The sequence below is a fragment of the Gymnogyps californianus genome, chromosome 2 (assembly GCF_018139145.2).
Source record: "Gymnogyps californianus isolate 813 chromosome 2, ASM1813914v2, whole genome shotgun sequence".
NCBI lineage: Eukaryota > Metazoa > Chordata > Aves > Accipitriformes > Cathartidae > Gymnogyps > Gymnogyps californianus.
The window spans coordinates 47,283,133-47,294,376 of record NC_059472.1 but is presented as its reverse complement, the minus strand read 5'-3'; the positions used below and the strand labels follow the sequence as shown (position 1 = coordinate 47,294,376).

Here is an 11,244-nt window from a genome sequence, read left to right as displayed (position 1 = left end):
CGATTTTTAATCAACCCAACATTTATCCACAGATAAGTTTCTCATATTTTAACTCCATACTGATACTCATGTTAGAAGCTTAATCTAGAATGAAACAAAAAAAAACACAAAAAAAGCCTCCAAAGCAGGATATAAAGTAATGCAGTGACAGAGAGTATTGTACATATGTCCAAGAAACACAATCTAAATTATAAAAATATAGTAAAGATGGTAGCAACTTCATGCAATGGACTTACTCAAGGAATTCAGTATCAAACATTTCAAGTATGCACAAGCCTGCAGCTGAACTGACACACAGTGGCTTTGGAAGGAGCCAAAGTAACTCTAGTTACTTCATAATCTTAAACTCCAAATCGGGAGGACAAAATTCATTATTTTAACTTTAGGGCTAGAATAAGAAACAGCAAGTTGGCAAAGAAGCCTCACAGCCTAGCTCCATCATGTTAAGTAGGAAATGTTACCTTCTCAATACTGCACTACACATATTCATGACGGGCATACATCAGATTTCATACAACAAAGGAGAATTTTATATTTGCCATAAATTACTACATTCATGTAACATTAAAGGCTATCTCATGGCTTCCTTGCATTGACACATTCTATCAGCACAAACCAGTCACCTGAATGTCCTTAGAATTAACTAAGCCCAGAAAGAAAGACTAACCGTGTTCCAAAAGTCCCCTAGGAGTACATGCTGATCCTTCTTCATGCAAGCACATGAGGTAAAATTCTCACATGTAGTTGTCCAGTACAAACAGAATATTCAAAAGACCAGTATCTTGCCCTCAAACCAGATGGAGGCTTAACTACCACAGCAGTAGTTCTAAGGGACCAGTAAAATTAAAACACAAACAGGAACTGTACCTAAATACAAAAATCTCAGCATTTGCTTTCACTGCACTGGAGACATGGCATGCCTTGTGGGTTGCTTAACAGCAGATACAGTATTTTATCAGTGGAGACATCCAGATTGCAGAACAACAAAAACAGTCCAACATTTTTAACTGGTAAGAGTTTGCATACTTAAAGTTGTGTACTGTTTTTCAGTTACTTCAATTGAAAATTTAAAAAGTCATTTTACAAACTTATGGCCATATAAGTACAAATGCTTACTTCATCTTAAGAAAATAAAGCAGCACAAACACTTAGGACACTCTGAAACAGATACCACCTAGCACCTATTACCGTATTTTGAAATTTGTGTCATTATGGGGAAAAAGAAGACATAAGGAAAGATGTGAAAAGAATTCCATGACTGGAAACTGTATCTTAACAAAATGTAATGTCCCGTGTCTGAAATTTTTCACTTAATTATTCAGCTCCCAAGCCTACACACATCCTCCTACTATTCCATGCAGTTGCACTTTCAGGCATTAATTACGATTTTTCAATATGCATGTTTCATACTTCCACTAGATTTTAGATTACATGAAAACAAATTGTGGGGAACTTTTTTTTTAATTCCCACATCCATAATAGAAAATGCAGAAAAGAATTTCTTCCAAATTAGAACAGCACCCTTGGCAAAAATCAAAGTATTTTTGAAATATTATGAGTGAAGAAAATATAATCAAAACTGGTTTGCAATCTTAGAAAGAGCCTTTGTGTTTGTAGAAAGATTAATTAATAATTGTTTTAATTTTTAAAAAGTAATTTTTAGACCATTACAATAGTTCTCAGTGATGCTGTTTAAAATACAGCAAGGGTTAATTTTCTTTTAATTATTATGCATATGGCTTGTTTTTCAATGAAGAAACATAAAACTATCCTTTAAAATGTCTATTAACCTTCCACTTTCACATCCCTTTGATTTTCACTCAGAGTATTATTACTGTCATGGCACCCAACCTCTAGCTATGCATATTCCTCAGAAGGGAAGGTATATGACTTCCCTATGAGCCAATAAAATCAGTGGGATGGTTATTTGGGTAATACTGCCAGCACTTCCCACAGGACAGCATGTAAGTCGATACGCTAAGACTACCCAGGAGCATGGAGTAAGATTCAAAAGTCTATTTTGTAACATGGGAGTCCCACATACCAGTGTAGCACACTGTTGGAAGCCACCGAGTCAACTAATTAAAGACAATTTTATAGCCAGACTATTTGTTATCCTTACCCCACACACACACGAAATAGCCTAAAGGGAGCAGTGGCTCTCTAGCTTTTAAAAAAATCCTCTTTTGTCATATATCTTCAAATGTAACTCTTGTGTTTACATGGATATGCTGTAGCAAAGCTCTTCAGTAACATTAATATTGATTAACAGTATTTTTTGAAAGTAAGAGGTGGAAACTGCTTTGAAGGTATTAGTGCAGCAAGACTGCAAAGAATGACTAGAAGAAAAGATAACCTAAATAGATTAATAGTAAATTATAAAAGACATCCAGTGGATTTTACCTAATACCATGATGATAAACAGCCCCCTGGATCTAACTTTGTTTTTCCCTATTTCTTAATTCAGCTTTCAGCAGTATATTATCATATTTCTATAACAATCTCTTCTGAAATATGCCATTTTGTAGATTATTTCATTAGTAATACTCTCAATATCTGATGAAACAACATATCATGACTAGCTGTTAGAACTGGACATAGATTTTCTGATATATCATTCCCCAGATGGAAAATGCTTTTCTATAAAAAAGAAAATGCTCATAGGAACATGCTGATTTGTTTAAAATAAAAAACATTTAAGCTAAGGTAAAAACAGTCTGATCAAACATTTGCAGACTAAACATTTTTTAAATAATAACTGATTCAAAACTTATTTTAATATCTACAAAATCTAAAGTAAAAATTTTTTAAAAGTATATTCCCCCTCTTAAACTTTCTGCATTGTGATAAGGAGACAATATTGTCATTCCATTAAAGGAATTTCCAAATGCCTTTTTATATATCTGAGAAATTCTCATTCAGTTTTAGATGAAACATTGCTGAACTTGGTGCAATTTTAAGGTACAATGCTAAAGAAATATCGATTTATTAGCATCTTCTTTTCCAGTATCATGCAACAGTCAAATAAACTAATAGAAAATCCGGAAACTTGATTGGGAGGTAATGGTTTTTTAGCAGAAGACTAATGTTAATTAATAGAATTAGGAAGTTACGATATTGCTACTATGTCAAAGCAAAAAGAAAGTCAAAGTATCAGTATATCTGTGTATACTGACAGTATATCTGTCAAAGTATCAGTAATGCTTTGAGTAACAGCATTTAATCTGTTTAATAAAATGTACAAGTCTGTATATACAGATGTCTGAATTTAAAGATTTATACATCTGCACTTCAGAAATATATTACCATGTGTCCAATAGCAAATACTAATGAAGACAAATTTTCACATTTCAAGAGAGCCTTTGTCATTCAAAATGTCTTGCTCAATCTTCAAAAACCACAGTAATAATTTTTACAGTTACTTTAATTGAAAGTACAATAATGACATTAGCAGCAGAAAATATGAGCAAGCAGGCTTGTTTTGAGGTTAAGAAAACAAGGCACAACATAATCATTCTGAACGTGATCCAACACTCACTATGAATTGTTATGACAAAGAATTCTTATCTGGGTGTTTAATACAGCACATATCAGCACTGAACCAAATGGCAATATGATAGTTTGGGGACTGTACTGTCTCTGTAGAACATAAGGTAATGAGATGCTATGAGAGTAGTTACAAATAGCACAGTGATAAAATACGCCTGTAAGGTATAACTTCATCATTATATATGTAAATTTCACCACATTTAGTAGCACGCATGTTAGTAAAACAAAAGTCACACCTTGTTTTTAGCTGTGACATTTGTTACATTCATGTGTCATAGTCTTATCACTTGGCAGCCCTTTCTCCTGTGAGAAGACAGAATCTAGAAGGTCTGCAAATCAGTGACTCAGCTCTCCAGCCAAATCACACATGATGTCTGTTCCTGCAAAAACCAGGCACAGATTCTTCAGCTTTGCATCCTATTCAGTCCTGATCATGAATAGACGGTTTCTATCCCACAGTGCACCACAAAAGTTGCCCCACAAAATCTCTTTCTCTGTCTGGATCTGTGCTGAAGCCACTAGTTCCTTATGCAGATTCTCACACATCAGGACCATTCTTCAACTCTATTTCCCTTTACTCTTCAACTCCATTTCCCTTCACGACGCTGACAACAAGGGTCCCTAGTTTTCTCACCAACTTTCTCACCTAGTTTCTGGCCAGTTTATCTCTTGATAAGAAATTGTTTAATCTCCTTTATGGATTTAACAGTCCCATCTAGCCTCCAGGAGAGAGGGACCTTTTGCTTGAATAAAGATGTCACTCTCTGTCCCCTTCCTGTCAAGCTATTCAAACCTTTTTTTCTTGGCAAAAAGTTTTTCTTTCCTCTTGTTCTTGCTTACTGGCTTTTACTCACCCTCACAAATTCTACAAGTCACTGCAAAAAGGACATTTTATTGTACCTTTTCATAGATCTCAGGCTGGGATTTTCAATCTCACTGGTCTTTCCATTTATTACTGCATCATTCTCTTCTGCATAAGGTGTAATGGCTCATACCTGTCCGTCTTAAAAATGAGATAATGAGGATGATTGGTAATTCTAACCTCCCAACTGTACTGCTAGCTGTGCACCTCTTTTTGTATTGACATGTACATCTGCATTTCTCCTTAAGTAGAAGGAACTATGAATGAACTTTCCATTTTCAGAGTCAAGAGTTTGTTTTCTTGCTTAAATCTGGCCCTGAATCAACCAAAGCATCTAACAGCACTTCTCCCAAACTAAAAGATACAACTTATGTTGAGTTGCTTCAGGTTTTGTTTTCACCTTAGCTATGAGTACGTACGACATTGCCATATATATTCACAGCCTATATAGGAAACATCTCTTTTTAGTTTTTGTACTTCATGACACTTGGAACAAAGTATTCTAATTTTTTCAACTATCAAGACAGGCAGTTCTCATTCAGTATAATATCTCACTAGAATTTCTAGAAACCCTACATCAGAACCTCTTGAACCGCTTCCTGTACTCTGTACTGCAGAAGTTAGGACATTACTTTTTTATTGTTTTCTCCCCATGGGGATTAATCCTGTGAGGACTACTTTTTCAGCCACTCATCTCTCACCTTAAAAATATGCTTAGTCTATTCCTATTGAATTACCTATCAGTTGGGGATTGAATGGTCTCACCCAGCTTCAGACTCAGAGAAGCAAAGACTGTGAAAACTGGTCTAACATGTGTGCTCCATTACTACTTCAGTAAGCCACCTTTCATCTCCAGACCCTGGGTGACAAAGCCTCATAATCATTGTACCACATTACCTGAAGTCAGGACTTCTACAGAAATTGTTCAATCCACAAATCAGAACTGAAATGCTTTTTCATTCAACCCCGATTAAAGGAGAAAACTTATCTTTATCATTCAATACCAAAGCAAGATAGGTGACTTGACTTTTTACTGTCAGGAAAAACTTCTGAAAGCTGTCCAAGTGACCTCTTCCAGAGAGCCACACTGGTCATCCTTCTAAAAGCCATTGACACAACTTCCACAAATGACAGCTAGCCTCCTTGAAGAGCCTGCCTCTAAATCCTAGTTCCAATGCCCTCAAAAACTTTCTCCACCCACTGGTACTAGGCCTTCTGCCCATTTCGGTTGGGTAATAAACTGAAGACCCTGCTGAATTTTTTTGATTGTCCATAAGGTACTGAAGGTATATTTGGCTTTGCTAGTGTTATTACCACCAGTTTAGTCTTTCCTGACTAGTCAGAAAAAGAGAGTAAATGAACTCAATGTGAGGAGGCAGAGAAAGAGAAACCTTTCTGATGTATATTACATCAGAATATATTAAACATTTATATTTATATATTTATTTATGTTTATATTAAACATTTAGGACATTCTATTTTTCATTTCTTAATTTTTTTTTTAATTTTCAAATGGATCAGTGGGGTTTGGGATTTTATAGACGTGAATAAATGCTTTCATCTGTATTTTCCATAAAAATAATGGAGAATGACACAAAAATGGCTAGGTAATAACAAGGTAAATATTCAAAGGGTGACAGCATGTGCCTCCATTCCAGCTGTAGGCCTAGATGGAGAGTTGTCATCACAAAGACCAGCAATGTGTTCCAGTAAAAACTAAAACAGGCTCTCAAGCATGAAGCATAGTATTTCTACTTACATTTAACCACCAAAAGCTTGGCATAATCTCATAACTCCAACATTAATTTAATAACGAAATACTGTTAAGAGCTCTGTACTTCATGCAATACCCATAACTCAATGCGTAAAGGAGATGGGAGAAGAGACGAGACAGGATGAAACAGGACACGTTAGGAAAAACAAATCTCGATGTCCTAGAGAAGAAGATAAGAAAGGTACCTCACCAAATTATCCTTACAGTTACTTTTGAAGTTAAGGTGATGATGAGCAAGTCAACATACTGGCAAGTATTTTTGACCTCAGAATTAATTTAACACAACAAAGGAGCCAAATATGGTATTTTGAAAGGACTACTATCCTGTAAAAAGTAATAAAGTAGCAATCTCTATTTTTTAAAAAATATGTTCTTTTTGTTGCTATTTCTCTTTCTTTCATACCCTGATCAGTACAGATTTTGTAAAAACAAACAAAGACATTAATTAACACATTGGAAATAGGAAGTAAAAGTGAATACTAAAGAGAATGTAATTGATTAGCTTACTTTATCTAAACTATTCTAAGCTAACTGAGAAAAGTATATGATGGGCATAAAAGTAAAGAACACAAGATCAAAAGCAAATATTTTAATTATTTTTAACACAGCTACAATTGCAAAAATCTTAATCTGGGAATGCGTCCCCAAAGGAGAAATATTTTAGTGTTATCTTTTTCATGTAAAAAAAAAGAAAATTATACATGAAGAATTAGGCAATTATCCTTTTTCTTAGGAAAAAAGTTTAAATATGAAAATAATACAGAAAAAAACTTAGAGAATTGTACTCGCATCTGATTTTGCTGAAGATTTTGTGGTTATTACCACTGTGTATTTTATACTTCTATTTCAGATAGCTCTGATTCCTCAGTTACATCTACACAGACTCTGGCTCCCATCTGGCTGGTATCAACCACAGCATCTAAGATCCAGATGAGGGTCTTGTTAAACAGTAGCTCCTAACAGTTCAGAAACAGCTTTATCCAAAAGACCGAAGTTTGACTGCTGCACTATCAAGAAGATTGCATGCACTGAGCACTACTCCTGTGCTTAAGTGATTAAAAAGGAATGGAAACTTATTGATGCTGATATTAGTCAAAATTATCTGAGATTTATTTGTTACTGAGCACTTGGTGAGAAGGAGAAAAAGATTTTCAAGTTAGCAGAAGTGACGTTTTTTCTTTCCTAGAGGTATCCACAAATCAAAGCAAAAGAAAACAGGGAAGAGAAAGTATATAACAGCCCTAAGCATTAATGAAAAATTAAAAGTGCCAAAGCAAATGAACAATTTTCTAATTTTCCTAGAATTACGTCTTTATTCACAGAAATAAAGAAGTCTACTACAGAAAAATAGCAATTTATTTAATTGGAAATACTTGCATATGGACAAGAAGATACTACTTATTTCAAACTTTTGATAAAACTGGTAACCTTTTTAGACCTAAGAAGAGCCACAACTAACCAAATAATTGTTTTACTTCTCACATAAAGAAACCCAGCTCTGATAATACTCACTTCCAAATCTTTCAGGTTTTTCTTTCTAATCTGCAGTAATTCTCCATATGTTTTTTCTTCCTGCTTTAACCTTTTATCATATTCTGCTAGCTCATCTTGGAGATGATTAAATACCATCTGAACATTTTGCTGCTTAAACATCACACCACTTAAACTGTTCCTTTGAAAGAATAAAAAAATCAAGTAATCAAGATATTCTGCTACACTGTTTTTTAGTCTTTACTTACAGGTTTAATGTTTATTTTATACTAGATAAAATAGTGTCTTCTTGCAAATAATTATAACCTTTAAAAAAACCCGAAGAGCTATATGATAGAGCTTATCATGAATGTTTAGACCACTTAAAGACACTATGCCTATCAATCCATATCCAATGAGTCTATTGAGATACATAACTCTCACAATTTTAAAAAACAGCTTGCATTTTTAAAACAACTTTCTAGAGAATGGACTGGTTCACTCCCACATGTAAAGTATCTGCTGGAATAATGATATTCTGAGACACAGAATGAGCCCATGACCAGTGCCATATTGGGTAACCACTATTTTATTATTTATTGGGACTGGAAGTGGGAACTTCACACCGTTTGTGTAATATTTCATTTCTGTTTCTGTCCATACCTAGTATGGTTTCTTTAACCTGTACATATGAAATACGTAAAGTTAAGCAATTCTCAGAGGTTTTCATTTTGTACTAACATTCTGTTCTCTCGGGGTCTGTATTTCTGTCACTTTTAGACAGAAGCATATTAAAAAAAAGAAAAAAGTATTTATAACTGATTTTCTGCAAGATAACCTAAACTAGAGCCTTGTAGGTAATGTAACAGTTGGCTGCATAATAAAGACTGTATCACAATGTGCATACAAAAAAGGAAACTCAAGAGACAAGTTTAAGCCTACTTTTTCTAATTTTAAGGCTTTGTTGTGTAAACTCAATGTTGTTTTAACACTAAAATAAAATATTTTTTAATTTTAAAACAATCAAACAGTCTGAGAAAGGGAAAAATCTGTCATGTAAAGATTATGCTGACCGCCCAGGAGCCATTTACGCCATCAAGCTGGGAACAGCTGGGACCAATAATAAGCTGTTATCCTTCTTATTGATTAACTGATACTTGACAGAACAGATTTATTTAGGAGTTTTGGAATTTAGTTCTAAATTCTGGAGGTCACAAGATCCTCCTCACAGTGTCTTCTGAGACTCTCTGCAGAACAATGATCCCCTTTGCAGAAAATTAAAGCATCTAAGGCCTCCTCTGAATCAGTGCCTACAGAAACCTCTCTAAAGAGGGGCTAAGGGATCCATCAGAAATTAACTAGAGTTCCTTTCCACTGAAACACCCTTCCAGCCTCCCTAATCTCCAGTACATCCCCTTAACTTGCTTCCCGCCCTTATTTCCTTCTCGCTGGAGGCAGGCATACCATATGGGAACTGATGCATATAAATGGTGGGGGCTCCAATACCAGCAAGGATGCTCCTCACACAAACTTTAAGTTCACAGGATTTGCTCATCATCCTTCTATTTAATTAGCACCAAACTCCACTGAGATAAAAAAAACTGAGTGAATGTATTTCATGTTCCTTCTTAACTGCAGATATGAAGACATGTCTTTATGTCTTCCAAGAGTGAGAAAACAATTTTTCAAAAGTCATTGGTATAAGATGGTTTCTAGATGGGATACCTGTGGCATATAATTTTCCCTTGGTTAGCAGGTTAGGCTAAATTTTGCAGTAGACTTCAGTTTTGTAGTCAATTTTATTGTGGAGAAAGTATTTATTTCAGATTACTGTTATTTTGATAACATTGTGTCAATGTTTCTGTTTCACTCTAGCAGCTATTATTTAGTCTTTTTATTGCATTAATGGTAAGCAATAATAAGTCAAGAAGGTGTTATTCAGAGAAAGATGCTAGGAAATACCTATAAAAGGACATCAGTGAAGACTGAAAGCAGAAGTAGGGACTCCTTTACCTCAAGTTTCTCTACCAGATCAGGCTAGAATTAGCCTGATGACATGCCAAAAAAATGGAAATAATAGCCAAGAGTAAGAGTAAAAACAGTTAATCCTTTATTCCCTTTTTTTTACCAAGTCAGGCAAGTATCAGTACTCTTACGAAAAAAAGAAAGATCAGTTCAAATAGATAAGTATGTTTAACATCGAACTATACACATAACACAAAATATAACAGGAAATGGCTAGAGCACTTTCTTAAGATAGATTGATGAAATGCCATGTGATATGTCAGATTATTGGAAACATTAATAGAATAAGGTAGATTAGCTTGAAAGAATTTTTTTTTCTGAATATTGTCACCATTAATCTTCACTAATGAGAAGCAGTAGGCAATGAAAAAACACCAACCCCAAACTCTTCTTCTCCTTTGCCCCTCAAGCACAGAGAGGCTGAATGCTCTGACAACCAGAAGGCATAAGCATGCTGCCACTTTTCAGCAAGTCACATGATGGAGAAATTCCCATGTACTGTACCTTCTGTGTTCAGAGAATGACAAAAAGGAATACTAGCCATTGGGATGCATAATTTTGAAGTCGGAGAGGCTTTTTTGAACTTTTTTTGACTTTACAGTTCTTTCTATTAGATGGGATCTCTAAAAGCAGGTTCTCAAGAAAAATGCAAAGTTTTCATCACTATCTATTTTAGGTCTAGAAGTTGGACAATTTGCAAGAAAATTCCTCTTTGAAAGAGCGATGGGCTTCTTAGCTATATAGAAACAATGAATTGCTGGAATGAACTTTCAGTGCCACTTTGTGTTGATATTATCCCTTTCTTCTCTGAGTCTGAACATAACATGTCACTGATATGAAACTACTGACTACTGGCTAAAGAGCTGTGGAAAATGAGAAGAGATTTTCAGTCACGGAAAGATGCCTTCCGTTCTTGAAGTTCAGTAAGTTCCACTGCACATTGGGCCTCTCTGAATCATTCTATTTGAATCAAGAGTTGGAAAAAACCATATCCAGTCCCACATATTCAGCTAAAAAATTTACATAGACATTTTCTTTTTTTTTCCCCAGTCAAGAATTTCATGGAATAATCTCTCAAAGATCTTTCAACACTGACAGTACATAAGTGAATGAGATCACAGAAAGGGAGCTGTAGTATAATGATGCAAGGATCACTTTTTCACTATTTAGTCATTCTGTACAATTCAACAATCCAAGCTGCTTTCTCTTTGACATTGCACAGCAGGTTCACCTTTATCCTTGAAGAGTAAGCCTGCTGTGCAATCAGCATATACAGCCCTCCAAGGCTTGCGTGGCCTAGAAGGCAGCCTGCATTATCAGTTGGATAGAGCCCTTTGAGACTATTTTCAGGACTCATCAGTCACAGTAAGTGTAGGTCCACACTTCTTAAACCAGAGAAAACACAGAGTGCGTGGAATCCTCCATTAATTAAGGATGCAACTGACCATGAATATTATCAGATTTCTGAAAGTAATTCTGATGCCCGAAATTCAATTTGGTAGGCAGACAATTTATCATGAATAACTTCTACAGATGCATTAAAACTACAAGCAGTGATCAGATA

General features: G+C 35.0%; 1 protein-coding gene across 1 annotated transcript in view; it reads right to left on the bottom strand.

The window, feature by feature from the left end:
- Positions 1–11,244, bottom strand: part of CCDC178 (coiled-coil domain containing 178) — a 185,892-nt gene that overhangs the window by 116,718 nt on the left and 57,930 nt on the right. Inside the window, 1 exon segment of the mRNA XM_050892501.1 lies at positions 7,698–7,857. Within this exon segment, the coding sequence (XP_050748458.1) occupies positions 7,698–7,857 (160 nt within the window).